The sequence below is a fragment of the Pristiophorus japonicus genome, chromosome 17, assembly GCF_044704955.1.
Source record: "Pristiophorus japonicus isolate sPriJap1 chromosome 17, sPriJap1.hap1, whole genome shotgun sequence".
Lineage (NCBI taxonomy): Eukaryota > Metazoa > Chordata > Chondrichthyes > Pristiophoridae > Pristiophorus > Pristiophorus japonicus.
Window position 1 is genome coordinate 93,474,498 of NC_091993.1, and position 25,716 is coordinate 93,500,213.

General features: G+C 46.9%; 1 protein-coding gene across 1 annotated transcript in view; it reads right to left on the minus strand.

Annotated features, from left to right (window-relative positions):
* LOC139227854 (metabotropic glutamate receptor 4-like) overlaps positions 1 to 25,716 on the minus strand; it is a 1,455,190-nt gene that overhangs the window by 1,149,903 nt on the left and 279,571 nt on the right. The window contains exon 2 of the mRNA XM_070858939.1: positions 24,868 to 25,084. Coding sequence (XP_070715040.1) covers positions 24,868 to 25,084 — 217 coding nt within the window. The remainder of the gene's footprint in view (positions 1 to 24,867; positions 25,085 to 25,716) is intronic.

The following is a 25,716-nucleotide window of genomic DNA, read 5'->3' on the forward strand; positions in this document are numbered from 1 at the left end:
AAACTCTTGGCAGAAAAGATTTCACTCCGAATGCTCTCAGCAGCCTCATTCTGAAGGGTAGATGATTGCTCAATGTTTAAACTGTGCTTACAGTTTGTATCTGATTTCTAATGCACAGTAGGTCAATGGGAGATTAGTGCTCATATTTTAATGATGGACCAAAACAATTTTAATATGCAGTGCATACTTTTCTGTGTAAATGACAAGAACACGGAACAACAACTTGCATTTATATAGCGCCTTTAATGTAGTAAAACATTCCAAGGCGCTTCACAGGAGCATTTTCAAACAAAATTTGACACCAAGCCACATAAGGAGATATTATGACAGCTGAGCAAAAGCTTGGTGTCATGTATGTATGCTTGGGGTTACTAGCCACCAGGGGTCGCCACTGTCAGAGGTCATTGGGCTGTATGCACGTGTGTGCGTGCCAGGTATATAAAGCAAGCCACCATGTTATGTGCGCACTTTGGGACCAAATAAAGTTGAGCCAGGTTTGCACCTGATTGAGTTTACAGTATTCAGTCTATCTAGTTATTACATACGTAACATTTGGCGATGAGCTAACTCAAGAACCTTCGCATGCAAAATGAGCACTATTGGAATTCTGGAGGGAGAGGACTGGTCGGATTTTATCAATCGCCTGGACCAACAAAATGGAGGAAGCTACTGATGCAGTTAGGCACAGGGCGGTTTTCCTCACTGTTTGCGGTCCGAAAATCTATGGCCTCATAAAGAATCTCCTCTCGCCTGCACGTCCAATGGACAAGGACTATGAGGAATTCTGTGCTCTGGTGCGTGACCATCTCAAACCAAAAGAAGGCATCATCATCTCACGCTATCGATTCTACATGCGTTAGTTCTGAGGGCCAGGATGTGTCAGAATTCATCGCCGACCTAAGGCGTCTAGCTGGGCCATGTAAGTTCGAAGACGCGTTGGGAGACATGCTGCGAGATTTCTTCATAATAGGAATCAATCACGAGGTGATCCTCCAGAAGTTATTGGCTGCGGAGACGCTGGATTTGAGCAAGGCCATCGCGATTGCCCAGGCATGCATGACGACGGATGATACTTTAAGGCAGATATCATCGAAGAGTTGGAATTCCATGGCAAGTACTGTAAACAAGATTGTTTAGTCGTATGGCAGAGCTGCTTATAGCAGGGCCTACTCAACAACGTATGTGAAACCTGTAGCTACTCGAAGTCCGCCAATGGGTACGAATTCGATTTCACCCCGTTGGCATTGTGGGGGCAATAATCAGCATCATCAGTGTCATTTTAAACAGTACATCTATAAAGGCTGTTCGAAAGTGGGGCATCTTCAGCAAATGTGTCCACAACTGAGCAAGCGTGCTGCGACTCACCACGTGGTTGATGATGACCAGTCCAGCGCGGACCTGGAAATGCAACCCGAGCTACCTGAGGAGGAAGTGTATGGACTGTATTCATTCCTGACAAAGAGCCAACCAATAATGGTTAATGTGAAACTAAATGGCGTGCCGGTATCGATGGAATTGAACACGGGTGCGAGTCAGTCGATAATGAGCCAAAGGACATTTGACAAGCTGTGGGACACTAAGGCTGTGAAGCCTAAGCCGAGTCCAGTCAATGCCAAGTTGCATACTTACACCAAAGAACTCATACCGATGATTGGCAGTGCAGTAGTCAAGGTGTCTTATGATGGTATGGTCCATGATCTACCGTTATGGATCGTTCCAGGAAATGGTCCAACGTTATTCGGCAGGAATTGGCTCAAAAAAATCAAATAGAATTGGAATGATATCAAAAGCGTGGTCATCGGTGGATGACACTTGTGTACTCAAATGCTGAGCAAGTTTCCCTCACTGTTTGAACCAGGCATCGGCAATTTCATGGGAGCCAAGGTGCAGATTCACCTGGACTCGGGTGCAAGACCCGTCCATCACAAAACTCGGGCTGTTCCGTACATGATGAGGGAGAAGGTCGAAATTGAGTTGTACAGACTCCATTTGAAGGGGTCATATCACTGGTCGAATTTAACGAATGGGCCAGTCCCATTGTTCCTGTGTTGAAGAGTGATAGCACTGTCAGGATTTGTGGCGACTACAAGGTTACGATCAACCAATTTTCAAAACAGAATCAGTCCCTGTTACCGAAGGCTGATGGCCTGTTTGCAACGCTAACCGGTGGGAAGTCATTCAGTAAACTGGATCTGACGTCAGCCTATATGACACAAGAGCTCATCGACACGTCGAAGAAACTTACATGCATCAACACTCAAAGGACTGTTTATCTACAACAGGTGTTCTTTTGGAATTTGCTCAGCCGCAGCCATATTTCAGAGAAACATGGAGAGTATACTGAAGTCCATCCCGAGAACCATCCTATTTCAAGATGACATTCTGGTCACAGGTCGTGACACTGCCGAACACCTGAACAACCTTGAAGAGATTCTACATCGTCTGGACAAAGTGGGACTCAGGCTGAAACATTCGAAGTGTGTCTTCATGGCACCGGAAGTTGAATTTCTGGGGAGGAGATTGCTGCTGATGACATCAGGCCTACCGACTCGAAAACCAAGGCCATCAAAAATGCACCCAGGGCTCAGAATGTGACAGAGCTGCGTTCGTTCCTTGGTCTACTCAACTACTTCGGTAATTTCTTACCTAGATTGAGCACTTTATTAGAGCCACTGCACAAGCTGCTCAGAAAAGGCGACAACTGGGTTTGAGGTGTGTCTCAAGATACAGCTTTCGAGTAAGCTACAAATCTGCTTTGCTCTAACAAGTTGCTGGTACATTAATGATCTGCGTAAGCGTCTAGTATTGGCCTGTGATGCTTCATCATATGGGGTTGGCTGTGTGTTCCAACAAGCTAATGAGCTGGGTAAACTACAACCTGTTGCATATGCATTGAAAAATTTGTGAAAGGCGGAAAGAGCCTACAGCATGGTAGAAAAAGAAGCTTTAGCCTGTGTGTATGGGGTTAAAAATATGTATCAGTACCTGTTTGGTCTTTGTTTTGAACTCAAAACGATCACAAGCCACTCATTTCATTGTTTCCGGGAAACAAAGTATCAATACCAATGCATCATCCCGCATCCAGAGGTGGGAGGTGACGTTATCTGCCTATGATTGTGTCATTCACCATAGACCTGGCACCGAGAATTGTGCCAATGCACTGAGCCGTCTGCCTTTGACAACACCGGAGGTGGAGATGCCACAACCTGCACATCTACTGTTAGTTATGGATGCTTTTGAGAGTGAAGGAACCCCTGTCACTGCTCAACATGTTAGGACCTGGACCAGACGGGACCCAATTTTATCGGTTGTAAAAAGTTGTGTCCTTAATGTTGATTGGTCTGCTATACCTATGTAAATGTGTGATGAGACCAAACCTTACAACTGTTGTAAAGATGAACTATCCATTCAGTCAGATTGTTTACTGCGGGGTAATCGTGTTGCTATGCCTAAGAAAGGCAGAGAGAAATTTATATGTGATCTACACAGCACTCATCCTAGTATTGTCAAGATACCATCGGCAGGTCTCACGTATGTTGGCCTGGAATTGACTCTGATCTGGAATCATGTGTGCATCATTGCAACACTTGCATGCAGCTAAGCAAAGTACCAGCGGAATCTCCGCTGAGTCTGTGGTCGTGACCATCCAAACCATGGTCGAGGTTCCACATCAACTTTGTGGGTCCCTTCCTGGGTAAGATGTTTTTTTGTTGTGGTGGATGCATATTCCAAGTGGATAAAATGTATAATCATGTCATCCAGTACATCCACAGCTACCATTGAGAGCCTTCGTGTCATGTTTGCTGATACATTATGTTGTGTATCTGTAAAGCATGCACTCCCATGTTCCGCCACCAGGGAGCGCATCCCCTGAAGTCCCAAGGGATCCCAGGATCCCTTGTGAGCACTGTAGATAAGCCGGCCCCGAAGGCCTGTTCCTCACTCTGGAATGTCGAAAGAAAGACTGATGTCATTGTTACTTTAACCTTTCTGTGTGCAGCCTCATCTGTGTTAGGAACACAATAACTGGCAACGAGGATACAAATCCAACATAAAGATGCAGCAAACTGTAGGCATCCTGGAGAAATTCTCGGAGGGTGAGGATTGGGAAGCCTATGTCAAACGGTTAGACCAGTACTTTGTAGCCAACGAGCTGGACAGAGAAGGAAGCGCTGCAAAAAGGAGTGCGGTCCTCCTCACGGTCTGCGGGGCACCGTCCTACAGCCTCATGAAGAATCTTCTGGCTGCAGTGAAACCCACAGATAAGTCATATGAGGAGCTGTGTACACTGGTTCGAGAGCATCTTAACCCGAGGGAGAGCGTGCTGATGGCGAGATATCGGTTCTACACGTGCCAGCAAGCTGAAGGTCAGGAAGTTTCGAGCTACGTCACCGAGTTAAGGCGACTTGCAGGACAATGCGAGTTGATGGCTACCTGGAGCAGATGCTCAGAGACTTTTTTGTACTGGACATTGGCCACGAGACCATCTTACGAAAACTTTTGATTGTAGAGACACCGACCCTCAGTAAGGCCATTGCGATAGCACAGGGGTTTATGTCCATCAGTGAGAACATCAAACAAATCTCTCAGCACACAAGTGCTAGCAATGTTCATAAATTAACAGGAACTGCGTTTGCGAGCAGAAATGTACAGGGCAGAAACCACGAGTCTGTAACTGCCAGCAGGCCTCAGGTGACCCAGATGATTCAGAGTCCCCAACAAAGGATGAATGCAAGGCAATTCACACCTTGTTGGCGTTGTGGAGGCTTCCATTCAGCCTATTCATGCCACATCAAAGGGTATGTTTGCAAGAGCTGTGGAACAATGGGGCACCTCCAACGAGCTTGCAGACGAGTTGCAAGCTCTGCAAAACCTGCTAACCACCACGTGGCAGAGGAAGATCGGTCCATGGTGGATAAAAGCAATTTCGAGCCTCAGAGAGAGGAGGCAAATGCTGAAGTACAGGAGGTGCACACATTTTCGACAAAATGTCCACCTATAATGCTAAATGTAAAATTGAATGGCTTACCCATAGCCATGGAACTGGACATTGGCACTAGCCAATCCATCATGAGTAAAAAGATGTTTGAGAAACTATAATGCAACAAGGCACTCAGACCAGCCCTGAGCCCCATCCACACGAAACTGAGAACGTGCACCAAAGAGCTCATCACTGTCCTGGGCAGCGCCATGGTCAAGGTCACCTACGAGGACACGGTGCATGAAATGCCACTCTGGATTGTCCCGTGCGATGGTTCGAAGGAGCTGGCTGGGCAAAATCCGCTGAAACTGGGATGACATCCGAGCGCTATCACATGTCGATGAGGCCTCATGTACCCAGGTTCTTAACAAATTTCCTTCCCTTTTTGAGCCAGGCATTGGAAAGTTTTCCATTCATCTCCCCAGTGAAATTCAGCGAGTGGGCCAGCCCGATTGTTCCAGTACTCAAAAGTGATGGCATGGTCAGGATTTGCTGCGATTATAAAGTAACTATTAATCGTTTCTCGCTACAGGACCAATACCCGCTACCTAAGGCAGACGACCTATTTGCGACGCTGGAAGGAGGCAAGACGTTCACCACCTTGACCTGACTTCGGCCTACATGATGCAGGAGCTGGATGGGTCTTTGAAGGGCCTCACCTGCATCAACACGCACAAGGGACTGTTCATGTACAACAGATGCCCATTTGGAATTCTGTCGGCTGCAGCGATCTCCCAGAGAAACATGGAGCGCCTACTCAAGTCGGGACCATGCACAGTGGTTTTTCAGGACAACATATTGGTCACGGGTCGGGACACCGTCGAGCACCTACAAAACCTGGAGGAGGTCCTCCAGCGACTGGATCGCGTAGAGCTGCGGCTGAAGAAATCGAAATGTGTCTTCATTGCAACGTAAGTGGAGTTTTTGGGGAGAAAGATTGCGACGGACAGTATTCGGCCCATAGACGCCAAGATAGAGGCTATCAGGAACGCGCCCAGGCCACAGAACGTCATGGAGCTGCGGTCGTTCCTGGGACTCCTCAACTATTTTGGTAACTTCCTACCGGAGTTAAGCACCCTCTTAGAGCCCCTTCATGTGTTATTGCGTAAAGGCGAGAACTGGGTGTAGGGAAAAAAACAAGTAATTGCTTTTGAGAAAGCCAGAAACATTTTATGCTCCAACAAGCTGCTTGTATTGTATAACCCCTGTAAAAGACTTGTGCTCGCATGTGATGCGTCGTCGTACGGAGTCGGGTGTGTATTACAACAAGCTAACGGTGTGGGGAAGTTGCAACCTGTCGCCTATGCTTCCAGCAGCTTGTCTAAGGCCGAGAGGGCCGACAGCATGATTGAGAAAAAGGCATTAGCGTGTGTGTTCGGGGTAAAGAAAATGCATCAGTACCTGTTTGGCCTCAAATTTGAGCTGGAAACCGATCACAAGCCCCTTATATCCCTGTTCGCTGAAAACAAGGGGATAAATACGAATGCCTCAGCCCGTTTACAAAGGTGGGCACTCGTGCTATCAGCGTATAACTATACCATCCGCCAAAGGCCAGGCACCGAGAACTGTGCGGATGCTCGCAGTCGGCTACCATTGCCCACCACGGGGATGGAAATGGCGCAGCCTGCAAACTTGTTGATGGTGGCGCAGCCCGCAGATTTGTTGATGGTCATGGAAGCGTTTGAAAATGATAAATCACCTGTCACGGCCCGCCAGATTAGGACTTGGACCAGCCAAGGTCCTCTGCTGTCCCTAGTAAAAAACTGTGTACTGCATGGGAGCTGGGCCAGCATCCCTGTTGAAATGCAAGAGCTAATCAAGCCGTTCCAGCGGCAAAAGGATGAGCTGTCCATTCAGGCAGACTGCTTGTTGTGATGTAACCGCGTAGTGCTGCCCAAAAAGGGCAGGGAGACGTTCATCTCGGATCTCCACAGCACACACCCGGGTATAGTAATAATGAAAGCGATAGCCAGATACCACGTGTGGTGGCCCGGTATCGACTCTGACTAAGAGTCCTGTGTACGGCAATGCCGCGTGTGTGCTCAGTTGAGTAACGCGCCCAGTGAGGCACCACTAAGTTTGTGGTCCTGGCCCTCCAGACCATCGTCGAGGATCCATGTCGACTATGCCAGCCCGTTTCTCGGTAAAATGTTCCCAGTGGTGGTGGATGCTTTTTCAAAATGGACAAATTTGCAGAAAGCACCAGGACCAAACAGGCTGCGATTCACAGACTGCCCTGAACAACCCACAGCAGACACCACCTTTTTCGAGCCCACATCACACACCCAAAGAATCAACGACACCACCCCGGACCAGGAAATTGAACCTATCACGCCCAACAGCCCAGCAAGGCCAGGCTCACCAAGCAGCCCTGCAGGGCCAACAACTTGCCAGCCTAGCGAGGGCACAGCCAACACACCAGAACAGACATTTGTACCGAGGCAGTCCACCGGGGGAAGAAAGGCTCCCGACCGCCTCACCTTGTAAATAGTTTTCACTTTGACTTTGGGGGGGGGAATGATGTTGTGTATTTGTAAAGCATGCAGTCCCATGTTCTGCCACCAGGGAGCGCATCGCCTGAAGTCCCAAGGGATCCCAGCATCCCTTGGGAGCACTGTATATAAACCAGCCCCTAAGGCCCGTTTCTCACTCTGGAGTTTCTTAATAAAGACTGAGGTCACTGTTACTTTAACCTCCCTGTGTGCAGTCTCATCTGTGTTAGGAACGCAATACATTATGATCTGTGTAAATGTCGAGTATTGGCCTGTGATGCTTCATCATATGGGGTTTGCTGCATGCTCCAACAAGTTAATGAGTCGGGTAAACTACAACCTGTTGCATATGGTCTGCCTGACATCAATGTGAGTGACAATGGATCTTGCTTCATAAGTCTGGAGTTTCAAGAGTTCATGAAACTCAACGGTATTAAACATGTGAGGTCAGCACCATTCAAACCTGCTTCTAATGGTCAAGCAGAGCGTGCTGTCCAAACAATCAAGCAGAGTATGAAAAGTGTAACTCAGGGTTCACTGCAGACTTGCTTGTCATGCATATTGCTTATTTATAGGACAAGACCCCACACACTTACTGGGTCTCCCCTGCTGAACTATTGATGAAGAGAGGTCTCAAGACCAAGCTCTCTCTCATCTATCCTGACTTGAACGATCATGTTGAAAACAGACGTCAAAATCAGCAGTGGTATAATGATCATGCTGCTGTGTCACGTGACATCTCTGTTAATAATCCTGTGTATGTGCTAAACTATGGTCAAGGTCCCAAGTGGGTCGCTGGTACTGTTAAGGCTAAGGAGCATAACAGAGTGTTTATTATCATGCTCAAGAATGGGCAAACATGCAGGAAACATGTTGATCAGATAACGCTGCGGCACACGGATCAACTGGAACAAGTTGAGGAAGATACGATCAGTGACCAACCAACCTATATTCATTCATCAGAGGACACCGCCGTCATCAATGAATCTGGACTTTCATTCCCTGACATGGTCATTGCCACACCCATCAGATCAGCCACCCATCCTCCAATCATAACTGACTCAGAACGCTCGCCCAGAACTGTAGTTGAACTGAGACGATCAATTTGTGAGTGGAAAGCCCCGGACCGTCTTAAAAGACTGATACTAAGATCTTGAAGGGGAATGTTGTCATGTATGTATGCTTGGGGTTACTAGCCACCAGGGAGCGCCACTGTCAGAGGTCATTGGGCTATACGCACGTGTGCGCGGGCCAGGTATATAAAGCAAGCCACCATGTAATGTGCGCACTTTGGGACCGAATAAAGTTGAGCCAGGTTTGCACCTGAGTGATTTTACAGTATTCAGTCTATCGAGTTATTACATACGTAACACTTGGTAAAAGGTTTTAAAAAGCATCTTAAAGGAGCGAACGATCGAGAGGCAGAGTGATTTAGGAAGGGAATTCCAGAGCTTAGGACCTAGGCAGCTGAAGGCACAGCCGCCAATGGTGGAGTGATAAATGCGGGGATGTGCAAGAAGCCAGAATTGGAGGAGCGCAGAGATCTCAGAGGGTTTTAGGGCTCGAAAAGCTAGGATCATTGATGAGCTCGAGGACATTATTGTAATGGTAGAATGCAGTGTTTTACAGTACAAAAAGGCCCAGTAACTCGTAAATAGGAGCAGGGCACAGTTAACTGGGAGGTGAGTAGAGGATTAAAGCCAGTTTGTGCATTTGCCAAGCACAAGCTGCAAGAAGTAAGCAATCAGGATCTTTCAGAATACCCAAAAAGAGGTAGCCTAATATCGACAAGAAAGTAATTAACCAGTGTCCATCATGGGTCCTTGAATGGCTTGACAAAGAGTCTTTTAAAGCCGTAGCCATGGTGACAATGCAACACGAAGGAAGCTAATTCCGGTTGTTTGCATGTATTACCAGATGCCATATATGAAATGCATTATAGCTGGTGGAAAAAGTTAATTGGGCACTGCCAGTATTCATCTAAAACATAGAGAAATTGAGCTCACATGGTCAGATGTTGTAAGGACAGCTGCAGTACTGTGCTATGCATGATATGAGACATTATTGCTGATCTTTAGTTTATAGAACGCTGCTCTTTTTTCAGTCAAAGCAAGAGATTTAAACATGTACATTTATTTTTTTGAACTTTGCAGAATCTTCAGCCAGCACCAGTGGTCATGCTCCACTGCAATGACCTTCTCCATACCGCAGGCGGACAAGCCACATGCTTCTCTAATAGGACCGTGCACCATCTCTTCTTCTCGTATTAATCACACACTCATCTGTTGTCGCTGCCCTCATAACTGGCACAAACAGTATTCTGCTTTCATCTGGTAGCAACTGGAAAGCAGTTTATTCCTCTGCTAACCGCTTTCACATTTTTACACTGGAACCACTTTCTTGCACATGACCACCTCGCCATCCAGATCACAATTTGTTGATTCTCCCGGTCAGCAAGCACACTATATGAAGCTGCCGCACACATTTGCAAACTCCTTTACAAGGACCAGCAATAACCCACTCCCACATTTTATGCAAGGCAAGCTGGCTCACAACACGAGGGAGAAGATCAGAACCAGGAAAGGCCAAGCCGCCATCCAGGCCCTCGCCCAGACAGAGGAGGAAGCCATGCAGATAATTGGAGCGTGCACCTCAAGGGGCTTTGATGATGTCGTGGCTGGAGGCCATGCTCAACAGGATGTCTCTTCTCCTTTCTCTTTCATCAAGCAATCACACATAGCAATCATTTGCCACTACCTAACTTTTATGTGCTGACCCTCTTCCCCTTTTTCTAAGTTCATGCCATGACTGCAGAACCAGACTCGGTACGGGACAAACCACCAGAAAAAGCACCAGCTCACTCCATCCTTCCCAAGCACCAGCACAGAAATGAGCACCCCATTTGGTATCGAAAGTGAGTCAGAGCAGTCTGAACCGGGTGAATCATAGAGCACAAGTGAGGTGGAGCAGAGACCAGTGGAAAGGACAACCCAGGAGATGGGTGTACACAACAAAATGCTTGGTGCATTGCAAAGCCTGCTAGAAAGCCTGTGTTCAATGTTAAGGAGCATGCAGGAATCTGGCACCTGATGGACACAGGGCTTTGCACAGAGCTTGGAGCCCATCCTTTCCAGCATGGAACTGATGGCCAATTCCATCAATACACTTGTGGACCCAACCAGGCTGCAGCGTCTGATGGCCAATGTCTCAGCATCCAGTGCAGCACAAGCAGTTTCAACCAAAAATCTGAGTGTTGCAGTGGAAGTTCAGACTGAAGTCATGCAAAGTCAGCTTGCTACCATGCAAGCTCAGCTTGTTGCCATAGTAGCTGAAATACAGCTGGCACCGTGGACTGCCGCAGAATGCCAGACATTAGAGCATTGACCTGCATGATGCACTGCCTATGGTCACCAACTGCGCATTGAGGGAATGGAATCCCTTTTGGTTCTGGTGCATGGCGGAGTTGACTTGCGGTGCCCCCGAAGCACTGAGCATGCAGTCAAGGGGGATGCCTGCAGACCTTGCATTCCCTCGCGCTGGCACCACCTGCTTGTCTCTGGCAAGAGGGAATGAAATAAAGTCTTTCTCTTTGAATAGCCACAGTTGACGGCAAATTGCGAGATGTTGCTAATATCTCCAGCTCCAGCCTGGAAGGAGCCAGACGCATAAACGTTCATGGCCACAGTCACCTTCACAGCCACTGGCAATGAGGTCCTTGCCCAGCTCTGAAGTTGGAGTTGTCAGATTTCAGTGATGACTTCCTTAGTGAAGCCAAGACATCTCAAACATTGGTTGTTGCTGAAGTCCTTCTCCCCCTCCTCCTTCGAGCAGCTGATCATGTTCTGTGGTAGCCTCTGCTCATTTTCCCAGTCATGTTCGATTCCAAGAGGAAAACTTGCCAATCTGGGAGCAACTGGTTCGTGCAGAAGCCTTGAATCCAGCAAAACGTATTTCAGCACCTGCTACATCACTCCCTGTACACTTTTGAAATTTCAAATAATTATGGAAAGCGCCAAAAACATGTGGAATTGCAGGAACAGCCCATGGAAATAAACCAGCATCTAACCTGTAAGTCATTGATGATCCTGTTAAATAACACTGGTGCTCCTTCATGCTGCCTAATGTGAGTTCAGCTGTGCGAGGTTAAGCGAGGACGTCGTCTGGAGCGTGGAGCTGCAAAATGGCAGTTGCACACTGATTGAGGTCATGATCTGCGTGCCCTGCATACTTCCGGCAGAAGTTAACATCGTGCGTGTTGACGCCTGTATCAACATGGCATCCGGAATGCATCAAATCAGAAGTGAACATGTGCCGCGGACACCATTTTGGATCCCTAACGGCACCCATAGCGGCCACAGAACAGGCGCTAGCTAGCCCAATTTCGTGCCCTTAATGTGGCGGTGGGAGGTAGTGTTATATATGTGGACTTGTATTTACTCTGTACAGCCACCAGAGGGCTCATTCCCCAGAAACCCAAGGGATCCCATAATCCCTTGGGAGCACAGGTATTTAAGGAGGCTTCACAGGTTGGAGAAGCATTCTGGAGACCTGCAATAAAAGACTACGGTCACACTTTACTTTGAGCTCACAGCGTTCAGTCTGGCTCTTTCTCCATACACTACAACTGGTGTCGAAATACAGATAGCGAACTCAAAGATGCAGAGAACAGTGGGCATCCTGGAGAAATTTTCGGAGGGAGATGATTGGGAAACTTTTTTGGAGCGACTCAACCAATACTTCGTGGCCAATGAGCTAGATGGGGAAGAGAGCGCTGCCAAATGTAGAGCGATCCTCCTCATCTTCTGTGGGGCACCAACGTATGGCCTCATGAAGAATCTGCTCACTCCAGCGAAACCCACGGAGAAATTGTACGACGATTTGTGCACACTGGTCCGAGAGCATTTGAACCTGAAGGAAAGCGTTCTGATGGCGAGGTACCGGTTCTACACCTACAAAAGATCTGAAGGCCAGGAAGTGGCGAGTTATGTCGCCAAACTAAGAAGCCTTGCAGGACATTGCGAATTTGAAGGACATTTGGAGCACATGCTCAGAAACTTTTTCATACTTGGCATTGGCCACGAAACCATATTTCGCAAACTTTTGACTGTAGTGACCCCAACCTTGAGTGAGGCCATAGCGATAGCCCAGGAGTTCATTGCCAGAAGTGACAATACTAAGCAAATCTCTCAGCACACAAGTGCTGCTACAGATACTGTGAACAAAGTGATGTTGTTTTCAAATCGTAACGTACAGGGCAGGTCACACATACCTGCAGCTACACGTCTGCAGATGTCTCAGAGTCCACCATCAAGGGTGATGAATGCAAGGCCATTAACACCTTGTTGGCGCTGCGGGGGTGATCATTGTTTCCATTCATGCCGATTCAAAGGATACGTTTGCAAGGGCTGTGGAACAATGGGACACATCCAACGAGTGTGCAGGCGAGCTGCTAAGCCTGTTCAAAAAGGCTTTCGAAAGGTTGTGGTGCAACAAGGCTTCAAGGCCAGTCTTAACTCCAATTCGCACAAAACTAAGAACTTACACAAAAGAACTGATTCCTGTAATCTGCGGTGCTACCGTAAAGGTCTTCTACGATGGTGTGGTGCACAAACTACCACACTGGGTGGTATCGGGCGATGGTCCCACGCTGCTCAGCAGGAGCTGGCTGGGAAAGATACGCTGGAACTGGGACGACATCCGAGCGCTATTGCCCGCTAACGACAGTTAGTGTGCCCAGGTCTTAAACAAATTTCCTTCCATGTTCGAACCAGGCATCGGGAAATTCCAAGGAGCAAAAGTGCAGATCCACCTAATTCTGGGGGTGCGACCCATCCATCACAAGGCGAGAGCCGTACCATATATGATGAGAGAAAGGGTAGAGATCGAGCTAGACCGGCCACAAAGAGAGGGCATCATCTCACCGATCGAATTCAGCGAGTGGACCAGTCCTATTGTCTCAGTCCTAAAGGGAGACAGCATCGTCAGAATCTATGGTGATTACAAAGTAACTATCAATCGTTTCTCCCTCCAGGACCAGTACCCACTACCAAAAGCCGACGACCTCTTTGCAACGCTGGCGGGAGGAAAGACGTTCACGAAGCTGGATCTGACTTCAGCCTACATGATGCAGGAACTGGTGGAATCATCGAAGGCCCTCACCTGCATCAATACGCACAAAGGTCTTTTTGTTTATAACAGATGTCTGTTTGGAATCTGATCAGCAGCGGCGATATTCCAGAGAAACATGGAAAGTTTACTGAAGTTGGTCCCGCACACCGTGGTCTTTCAGGACGACATCTTGATCACAGGTCAGAACACAGTCGAGCACCTGCAGAACTTGGAGGAGATTCTTAATCGACTCAACCGCATGGGGCTCAAGTTAAAACACTCAAAGTGCGTTTTCCTGGCACCTGAAGTGGAGTTCCTGGGAAGGAGAATTGCGGCGGACGGCATCAGGCCCACCAATGCGAAGACGGAGGCAATCGAGAACGCACCGAGGCCACAGAACGTGACGGAGCTGCGGTCGTTTCTGGGACTCCTGAACTACTTTGGTAACTTCTTACCGGGTCTCAACACCCTGCTAGAACCACTGCATGTCTTACTATGAAAAGGGGGTGAATGAGTTTGGGACAAAAGCTAAGAAAATGCCTTTGTAAAAGTGAGAAAATTGTTATGCCCAAACAAATTGCTTGTGTTGTATGATCCATGTAAGCATTTGGTACTAGCGTGTGATGCGTCGTCATATGGCGTCGGGTGTGTATTGCAACAAGCTAATGATTTCGGGAAACTGCAATCAGTTGCTTATGCATCCAGGAGTCTGTCTAAGGCCGAGAGAGCCTACAGCATGATTGAAAAAGAAGCGTTAGCGTGTGTCTATGGGGTAAAGAAAATGCATCAATACCTGTTTGGGCTAAAATTCGAATTGGAAACTGACCATAAGCCACTTATATCCCTGTTTTCCGAGAGTAAAGGCATAAATACCAACGCATCAGCCCGCATCCAGAGATGGGCGCTCACGTTGTCCGCATACAACTACGCCATCCGCCACAGGCCAGGCACAGAAAACTGCGCCGATGCTCTCAGTAGGCTGCCATTGCCCACCACGGGGGTGGAAATGACGCAGCCCGCAGATCTAGCCATGGTTATGGAAGCATTTGAGAGTGAGCAAACACCCTTCACTGCCCGGCATATCAAAACCTGGACAAGCCAGGACCCCTTATTATCTCTAGTCAAAAGCTGTGTGCTTCACGGGAGCTGGTCCAGTGTCCCAGTGGAAATGCAGGAAGAGATAAAGCTGTTCCAACGACGCAAAGATGAAATGTCGATACAGGCAGACTGCCTTCTGTGGGGCACTCGAATAGTGGTCGCCAAGAAGGGCAGAGAAACCTTCATCAATGACCTCCACAGTACCCACCCAGATATCGAAATAATGAAAGCGATAGCCAGATCCCACGTGTGGTGGCCCGGTATCGATGCAGACTTAAGAGTCCTGCGTTCACAGATGTAATACATGCTCGTGGTTAAGCAATGTACCCAGGGAGGCGCCGCTAAGTTTATGGTCTTGGCCCTCCAAACCGTGGTCTAGGGTACACGTCGACTATGCAGGCCCGTTCTTGGGTAAAATGTTCCTTGTGGTTGTAGACGCGTACTCCAAGTGGATTGAATGTAAGATAATGTCGGCTAGCACGTCCGCTGCCACTACTGAAAGCCTGCGGGCCATGTTTGCCACTCATGGCTTACCCGATGTTCTGGTGAGCGACAACGGGCCATGTTTTACCAGTGCTGAGTTCAAAGAATTCATGACCCGTAACGGGATCAAAAATGTCATATCTGCCCCGTTTAAACCAGCATCTAATGGTCAGGCAGAAAGAGCAGTACAAACCATCAAGCAAGGCTTGAAGAGGGTAACTGAAGGCTCACTGAAGATTCACCTATCCCGAGTCCTGCTTAGCTATCGCACGAGACCCCACTCACTCACTGGAATCCCACCTGCTGAACTGCTCATGAAAAGAACACTTAAGACAAGGCTCTCATTTGTTCACCCTGATCGACATGAACAGGTTGAGAGCAGGCGGCTTCAACAAAGTGCATTCCATGATAGCGCAAATGTGTCACGTGAGATTGAAGTCAATGATCCTGTATTTGTATCAAATTATCGACAAGGTCCTAAGTGGCTTCCCGGCACTGTCGTGATCAAAGAGGGGAGCAGGGTGTTTCAGGTCAAACTTTCAAATGAACTCATTCACCGGAAACACTTGGACCAAATCAAACTCAGATTCACGGACTACCCTGAGCAACCCACCTTGGACCCCACCTTTTTTGATCCTCCAACATTCACACCAGTGGCAACCGACACCATGGTTGACCACAAAGCAGAACCCATCATCCATAGCAGCCCTGCAGGGCCCAACACACCAGGCAGCCCAGCAAGGCCAGCTGCACAGCAGCCCAGCGAGGGCCCAACAAATGATTCAACAACACCAGCTTTCACACCGAGACGATCAACCAGGTCAAGAAGGGCCCCAGATCGACTCACATTGTAAATAGTTACCCTATTGACTTTGGCGAGGAATATTGTTATATATGTGGACTTGTATTTACTCTGTACAGCCACCAGAGGGCTCATTCCCCGGAGTTCCAAGGGATCCCATAATCCCTTGGGAGCACATGTATTTAAGAAGGCTTCACAGGTTGGAGAGGCACTCTGGAGACCTGCAATAAAAGACTAAGGTCACACTTTACTTTGAACTCACAGTGTTCAGTCTGACTCTTTCTCCATACACTACAGGTAGGGTGTGCAGAAGGAGTAGGTCAGCTGAAGTGTTGGATAAAATGCTGCTGAAGATCTCTGACTGCAGGCCAGTGCTGTTGTACTCCTTCTTCGCCATCCTTCCTATTGCTAGGTCTTCACCTGTTAAAGGTTGAACGTCTTCTTGCTGTGCAGGCTCCATTTTCTATCCCTGTGTGCAGAATGCAGAAGATGACCATAATCTCTCTATGGGCTGTACTGCAGAAAGCCCCCTCCCTGACTTTGAAAGCTTTGGAACAGAATATAGCAGAAATTCAGCAATTTCTGAGGCAAAAATAAAAATCAGCCAGGTGAATTGTAAAATGATTCCAATCAGCTGGGTAATTGCAGGTAAGTACCTCTTCAGATAATACTGCCAAATTCACGTCTCTACAGGCTGGGTCCAGCGTTGCAGTCCACTTCCATTTTTTCCAGTTGCAAATTGCAACAGGGTCTTATTGATGTCATAGGATCCTGATTTAAGTACATCAATGAGGCTCCAAACTGATTCAGGCAGGCGCTTGGCACGCCCTCACGAAAACCTCGTACAAAATTGCGGTGGGCGAATTGGGAACGGGCCGGTAAGTGTAGTACTGCCATTTTAAGGAGTACTGCCACCCCAATTCCGCCTGGCGGAAGCAGTTAAAATCAACTCCTTTGTGTCAAGCATGCAGCACATAATAATAGTTCTTGCTGTTGTGGAATGTATGATAAGTCCTCCTATCCATCCCATGCCCTGCAAATGTTGCAACCATTGTTTGAAAAACCCAAATAGTTGCTTTATAATGCGCCCGTCTCATTCAAGGGTTTACTCTGGGGCATGGGAATTTTGAAGTGGTGTCAGCAAACATGATTCCAAAAATAAGCCACATCTCCCAGGAACCTACCTATTAACACTTTCAAAGACTGTACCAAGGGGACACAGGATTGCCATAAAATAAGTGGACCATGAAACTTCTGGGAAATCATCCATTCATGTGTGATACATTGCCGAAAGGCAAATTTGATTTGGACGTTAAGGGAGAAGTATCTTTTTCTGTTTGTGTGCGCTATACAGGTCCACAAATTGGCATGCTAGTGCAGTCAAAGCCCAGCACCCTGGGGATGCCACAATTGTTTGTCTTTCCTGCTGTTGCTGCTACCCTGTGATAAGAATGGATGCATCACCTGACATGAGGAAAGATGCATCTCTAACTTCACTAACGCACAGATGTATATCCAACAAACCGACTCTGATGAGGTCTCTGTGGGTAGCTGGAATGAGCCAGTGGCATAGAAATTTAAGGTAGTCCTTACTTTAAGTGCAGCACAGATACTGTGGGCCCAATTGTGGCCATGACTTGCATCAATTTTTTGGGAGTAAGTTGTTTTTTCTGGCCTAAGTTAAAAAATGCCATTTTCCCCCCAAAATTTGCTCCAGAGTAAGTCAGTTAGGTACGATTTTTTTTAATTCAGTTTTTTTTCCAAAAGGGGGCGTTCCCAGACACTTACGCCAGTTTTGGCCATTTATGCCACTTTGGCCAGCTAAAATTTACTCCAAATCCACTTAGGTCAGCGTATGTGGCCAGTTCTGAAAAACCTTGCGGGCAGTTAAGAAATCGGTGCAGGTAAGTACATTTAAAGCACCAAGACTTACAAAGCACTAAACAAACCAAAAAAGTAATCAGCAATCAATCAATAACAAATAAAAAATAGAAGTCCTACCTTTATGCCAGAATCAAGTTTTTTTTTTAAAAAGATCCACCCTCCCATCAAAACACTCTTTCTCCCCCCCCCCGCCAAAACTCTCCTCCTCTTCCGCACCGCACCCCCCCACCCCCAATCAAAACTCTCAAGCACAACCATCAATAAATAAAAAATCAAACTGAAGTCCTACCTCGGCCCGGGAAGTCAGCGGGCCGGCCGGCCGGTGCGGGAGGCTACTCGGCCAGGGATAGGGTGCGGCGCACATCGGGGCATCCCTTCGGCCGGGGATAGGGGCTGCGAGCATCGGGTCCTGCTCACAGCCCGTAGGACACGCTGGGAGGGCAGGAGCATGCGTGCAGACTTCACTGCGCATGCTGGCAGCTGCCGGCCGTGCTTTCTGAGCTGGCCTTTTGCTCCGCCCCCCCCACTTCACTAGCTACGCCATGCTGGGACACCGGAGAGTCGGCAGAGCAGGCAGCATGGGGCCTCTTTTTTTTCGGCGCTGTTTCTAGCGCGCAAAGTCAGTGAATTTAAGGTAAGTGCACCGAAAAAAGGGGTTGGGGAAAATTGGGCCCTATATTACTTCTTGGCTGCAGCTGTTCTTTTACAAATCATACAGTTCATTTAAGGCTTCACTATTGAAATATATCTTTCTCACAATGTTCTCTGTCATTTACAGGAAGCTGACTACATTCCATCAAGTTCTGGCAGTGGACATTATCCACAATAACATCCAAGAGCTACTTCCCTGTACTTCATGCTCCTCCTCCTTTCGTCTCCATTAATCATGGTATCGCATTCGTCAAGTTTCTCTTTCAATGGATGTACGAGTCCAAAGACAGTTGTACGAGGTTTATTGCACTACCTTAATTCTGTCCGGTAAACCCAGGAGATTCCTCTGCTCTTCTGGCTTCTGCTTTACTCGAGCAGATTACCAGTGGAAAACAGGGCAAAGTTGAACGGTGAGGCCAACCAGCTGATTACCACCCCGAGCTTAATCTCCCTTCCCCACCCCCAGCAGCTCAGCCAGTGTCCGCCCCTTCTCCAGCTGCTGAATGCGTTTTCCGATGGGGATGGCAGGGCTCAGCAAGCTACCTACTTACCACTGCACTCTGTTGTCCCTGTGTGACTGCCAGGAGTGGGGTAATGGTAAGACCTGGAGCAATAGCGGGAAGCCTGTCAAGTCAATGTATGGAGGGGAAAGGCTTAGTAGTAGCCTCCTCACCCTCCATATGGACCCCAATTATCACCCTTCGTATTTGGTATTCTAAGGTATGGACTTAAGTCCAGTTCATTGGACAATGTATTTTTTCTGTTTCTACAACAACAACAACTTGTATTTATATAGCGCCTTTAACGTAGTGAAATGTTCCAAGGCGTTTCACAGCAGTATTATGAGATAAAACAATTTGACACCGAGCCGCATAGAAATTAGCGCAGGTGAGGGTCAAAGAGGTATGTTTTAAGGAGTGTCTTGAAGGAGGAAGGAGAGCTAGGGAGATGGCGAGGTTTAGGCAGGAAGTTCCAGAGCTTGGGGCCTAGGCAACAGAAGGCACGGCCACCGATGGTTGAGCGCTTATAATCAGGGATGCTCAAGAGGGCAGAGTTAGAGGAGCGCAGACATCTCGGGGGCGGTGGGGGGGGGGCGGAGGCTGGTGATGGGGGGGGTGCTGGAGGAGATTGCAGAGATAGGCAGGGGCGAGGCAATGGAGAGATTTGAAAATATGGATGAGAATTTTGAAATCGAGGTGTTGCTTAACCGGAAGCCACTGTAGGTCAGCGAGCACAGGGCTGAAGGATGAGCGGGACTTGGTGTGAGTTAGGACACGAGCAGCCGAGTTTTGGATCACCTCTAGTTAATATAGGGTAGAATGTGGGAGGCCAGCCAGCAGTGCATTGGAATAGTCATGTCTAAAGGTAACAAAGGCATGGGTGAGAGTGTCAGCAGCAGATGAGCTGAAGCAAAGGTGGAGACGGGCAATGTTACGGAGGTGGAAATAGGCGGTCTTAGCTATGCTGCGGATATGTGGTCGAAAACTCATTTCAGGGTCAAATATGACACCAAGGTTGCGAACAGACTTGTTCAACCTCAGACAGAAGTTGGGGAGAGGGATGGAGTCAGTGGCTGGGGAACAGAGTTTGTGGCGGGGACTGAAAACAATATTCAATTGGGAAAAAATTCTGCTCATCCAGAACTGAATGTCAGACAAGCAGTCTGACAATTTATAGACCATGCTACAGTGAGACAGAGACCTGGATATTCCATCTCCCACCCACCTGCCTGAAAATTAATGGACACATGGTGATTATGAGCGGAAGGTGACTCAGGATTACATTCCACTTTGTTCTCCCCACATAATGGTTCATCAGCTTTTCTGCATCCCTTGGGGAATAGCACTGCTGAGGCCTGCTGGAAATGCAGCAGTGGAGATGCAATTGAGAGCAGGATGATGGAGTGACATCATCTGCACTAATGCCCATCATCTCACTCCCCTTTACATCAACTGCAGGACCGGGCTTTCACATTTCAGTGGAGGATGTTGGAAAGTACCAAAATTAAATGCCTGTTCCAGCGTGATGAGATTCAGACCTATTGTGAGGAGAACCTTTATCTCAGATGGTACCTTATTGCGGCATTCAATTTAAGAACATTAACTTAAAGCTTCTTACGAATGTGACTGGAAACTGTGAATTCAGTGTGAGAAGGTTTCAAAGGAGTCTGCACAGTCACTTCAAGGAGCATTCTCATTGGGGTGCCAGAGATTATGACATTACCTCGGGGTAGTGCTCTGTATTTTACTTTTCTCGATGATGATGAGAATGAGAAGCTGGAGCAGTAGCAGCAGCACTGGGACCAGAGAAGGGTGCAACAGCATCAAGGAGACTAAAGAGAATAAGGACTTACCTAGCCACCATACTATACAGAGCATGGAATATTTACCTTCAGCTGTCTGAAGGAGACTCAGATTCCTGCTGAGATTAATTTATCTCTGGTGCTTTTGAATAATCAGGATCAACTGTAACCAATATAAGAACGTAAGAAATAGGAACAGGAGTAGGCCATACGGCCCCTCGAGCCTGCTCCGCCATTCAATAAGATCATGGTTGATCCGATCATAGACTCAGCTCCACTTTCCTGCCCACTCCCCATAACCCCGTATCCTCTTTTCGATAAAGAAACTGTCTATTTCTGTCTTAAATTTATTCAATGTCCAAGCATCCACAGCTCTCTGAGGCAGCGAATTCCACAGATTTACAACCCGCTGAGAGAAGAATTCTCTCCTCCGCTCTGTTTTAAATTGGCGGCCCCTTATTCTAAGATCATGCCCTCTAGTTCTCATTTCCCCTATCCTCTTTGCATCCATCTTGTCAAGCCCCCTCATAATATTATACATTTTGATAAGATCACCTCTCATTCTTCTGAATTCCAATGAGTAGAGGCCCAACCTACCTCAACCTTTCCTCATAAGTCAACCCCCTCATCCTTGGAATCAACCTAGTGAGCCTTCTCTGAACTGCCTCCAAAGCAAGTATATCCTTCCTTAAATATGGGAACCAAAACTGCACGCAGTATTCCAGGTGTGGTCTCACCAATACCCTGTATAGGTGTAGCAAGACTTCCCCGCTTTTATACTCCATCCTCTTTGCAATAAAGGCCAAGATACCATTGGCCTTCCTGATCACTTGCTGTACCTGCATACTATCCTTTTGTGTTTCATGCACAAGTACCCACAGGTCCCGCTGTACTGCGGCACTTTGCAATCTTTCTCCATTTAAATAATAACTTGCTCCTTGATTTTTTCTGCCAAAGTGCATGACCTCACACTTTCCAACATTATACACCATCTGCCAAATTTTTGCCCACTCACTTAGCCTGTCTATGTCCTTTTACAGCTTTTGTGTATCCTCCTCACACATTGCTTTTTCTCCCATCTTTGTATTGCCAGCAAACTTGGCTACGTTACATTCAGTCCCTTCTTCCAAGTCGTTAATATAGATTGTGAATAGTTGGGGTATGTTGTGTTTATTCAGAGTTTAAGTCGGATATAACACTAGTTATACAGCAAAAACATCCGACCATGACAAGTAGAGAATACCGGCCCAGATCAGACAGGATATGTGAACAGCTCCTCTCTCTCTCTCTCTCTCTCTCTCTCTGAACTGCCCAAGAGTATTAGACCAAAGTCAGCATGGATCCACTCTCGGGAGCTCTCCACTCCATCTGTACTGGATGCTTTTCAGGTCTTTCTTTTATATATCCTGTTAGGGCTGGATCTGAGGTAGAATATCATGGCCTTACAGCATGCTGATGACTGTTTTCCCCTTATCTCATCTGGCCCTGTCCTCCCAAGGCTAAAGTCGAGAACATCTGAGGCTTAACAGGCTCAGCCCTCAGATTGTTCCTAGCTGCTTGTTATCAGTTATTTATGTTCAAAGCTGTTCATGCAGCTCGCTGTGCAAACTAACTATTTCATTCCATTATCAGACTAATGTATCATGGAATGAATCACTTAATTTCCAAAGATGCCCTCCATTCTATTCTCACCCACCGGTTAACTTACACATCTTAGCAAGCAGTTTCGTTAAAAACCTCACTTACCATTATAATATCGTTATTTATTTAAGCAGCAAACCAGCTATTCTACTACTAGTCTGAAGAAACCATTTGTTCATGCCCCTGTTCTGGGACACATGTTGAGCATGAGCTCCAATACAAATCATCTAAACACAGTATTATCCGCATCACAATTTCATTCGCATAACCACATACATTTTAGGTACCCCTAATTTCTAACATTCCCAAAAGATGTGCTCCATGATTTATGCAAAATGCTGGAATCTCACCTGAAGCTATCTTCAAGCAATGGTCTGCCTGTGGAGGAGAAGGTTTGCATTATCCTGACACATTGTGCATCAGGATCCTTCCGGCCTCGAGTCGGGGATCTCAGCAACATTCCACGGTCAGTAGTCCATCATAGCATCAAGCAGGTGGCCGATGCAATGCTCCCTGGTTTGGTCCTCTTTCCCATAGATCTTCTGGTTGCCATCATTTCCCTCTCATACTCCTTCTGCTTATATTTCCCCTTTAAGCTATAGAAGCACTTTAATCCTGTGCCCAATTACTGAGGGTCTCCAGCAATCATTGGGGATGAATTTGCGGCCCCTATGGGTGTGTACGAGGTGCGCATGTGCCTGTGGGGGGCAGTGCAAGTTAAGGGTTTAGGCATTCAATGCACATGTGGCGAAACTCGGAACTTGCGATCTGTCAAGAAACCACGTCATCGGCATGCGCACCAACCCCTCACTGCCCAGCTCCGACCCCTTAGCGCCCCGCTGGGGAAATTGCCCCGCGAACCGTGAGGCTGGTGCAAGCGGATGTCAACGGCAGCTTCGTGGGATGCGAAGCTGACAGAAATCCGATCCCGGGGCGATGATTAAAGGGCAGGGCGGGGTGCCATCTTTTTTTGTTAGCCGACTCCGTCTTGGGTGCTGGGCTGCTGGCCCGGTCACACGCTGCCCGGGTGGCCCAGTGGTGACCATCAGAAGCCGTGCCGAATGCACAGTGGCCTTCCTCTTTAATCAAAGAGGAGGGGCATTGAAGCGCGTCAGCGCTACTTGGAGCATCTGCATAGTTCTGAACATTTCGCCCCAGTCGTGGCCCGGGACCCGCCCTTAAAGAAAGTGGAGCATCGGAGATTGTGCTCCGCTTCCTTTCAGGGGCGGTAAGCCCAATTCAGCGGCGGGGGTGGGATTTATGCGCCGGGTGTTCAAAGGTCCCAGCCACAGAAGGATACCGCCTCCAATCAGGGCGCAGGCAATTTCACCCCTATGAGTCTTGCCTAAGAAAGGTGATTGGCTAAAACTATGTCTGTACTCGGGACTATTCCAGCACCATTTTGATTGACGCTTGCACTGAGCAACTTTTGATGTTTTTTCCTTTAAGGAATAAGGGTGTTTACTGTGCGTTGCTCTCTTGATAAATTAGTGTTACATTATATAAAAGTGCTTCCTTTTTTTTCTCTGCATGTGCTGTGTACACAGAAATAAAAATGCCAAAACAAATGGCAGATATAACATCCAAGTCATTTTTTTGTAAATGTCACTCTAAAACACAAAGTTCGAATATAATAGTCTACAGATCCACGTGACACATTGTAACACACAAACAAATGCAAATATGATGTAGTGCCTGCAATGTCATTTCATATCAATGCTGCTGGTCACATTATGTACAGCTTACACAACCCTGAAACTGTTCATCCAACTATTATCTTATTTTTTGTTCAGTCAAGAGTTGTTAATATCAATTAATAACTATTTACTCATAAGATCCCATTAACGTTCAGGGAAGCCACTGAAATATCAGTTGATTTTTCCAGGGTTGCCCGGATTAGTTGCCTGTTGTCTTTGGCCCAATAACTGTCTTTTTCTGGCCTGAACATTAGACAACCCTTCATGGCACCCAGGAGTCACAATTCTGTATGAAATTGCTCAGGAAAAAAAATACTTTTATGCCTTAGTTTGAGCTGCTTTGATAGTGTGCAGGATCAATTTACAGTATAGGTATCTCTGAGATGGTGATTCACTCCAAGCTATGTACGAGGGTGACTTAGATAGTGGAGAGAAACACTATGGTTTTTGTCTGCAGAGTGTTTCCTGTTGTGGCATCGATAAGAGTTCAACTTGCTTGAATTAATGCAATAAGTTATCGTTAGTTCTATTATTACATTTTTTAGCATAGCATTGATTGTCATTTCAATCTTTTGCCATATTTTATTTTGTATTTATACCTGTCTTTTAATAGCGAACGCTGTTGAAACAGTGTAAGTACTTAATAGAAACATGACGGCTCATCTGCTCAATCTAAAACTGCCTCACAAGCTTTTTTACTTAATCAATCAATGCTAAAGAATACTGACCGTCTTCCCGAGATTTCTGTATGAAGGCTTCCACTCCGCTCTCTCCATAGTTTCCCTCAGAGGCAAGAGTAGAGACATAATTCCATCGTAACGCTTTGACAATATCAACCATGGCCTGCGTTTGAAAGGTGTCGGATGGGACCACACGAGAGAAAAAGTCATATCTGCTGTTATCGCTCAGCTCTGGGGCTGTAGATGCATAGCTTATCTGAGGAATCTGTAACAAAGAAAGCAAACATATAAAAATATAGCGCTGTTCAATGATTCCTTTGACTCATTTTTGTCTTTCCCCTCAAAGTAAATCTAAATTATAAAGTTTGTAGATGTTCATCTGTTGTGTTTAGCAAAGTGAGGTTTGTCATTCCTGGGGTATGGAGTTACTTTTCCACTTTTCGTTCCCATGTCAACATCAGGCACTCCCAGGCTGAGCAGAGCAAGGATCAGCATGAATGAAGCTCCACTATTTTGCCACAACAAGGTGCCTCACCCATACCTCAGACTAGCACTCCCGACGGCATCAGTGCAAGTTGCTTTGTTTCTTACACAAGCCATTCCCAAGGCCTCTGTAATGGTGCATGTAATGTTGACAGCCATTCTATCTTCTGTTACAAACTGTGGCTTTTACAGACCATTTTCTCAAAATGTGAAATTTAAATTGATGTTTATAAGAAATATCTTCACTATAAACCGAAAATCACTAAATGACAAATATTGCAGTTTAAAAAAAAATGTATACCATTATTGTAGAATTGTGAGTTTATCAAGTGAATCAGTCACCACAATTTTAGAAAACTCACAATACTTTTTCAGTGCTCTGTTTTTAAACATTCAATTAATTTGAAGTCAGGT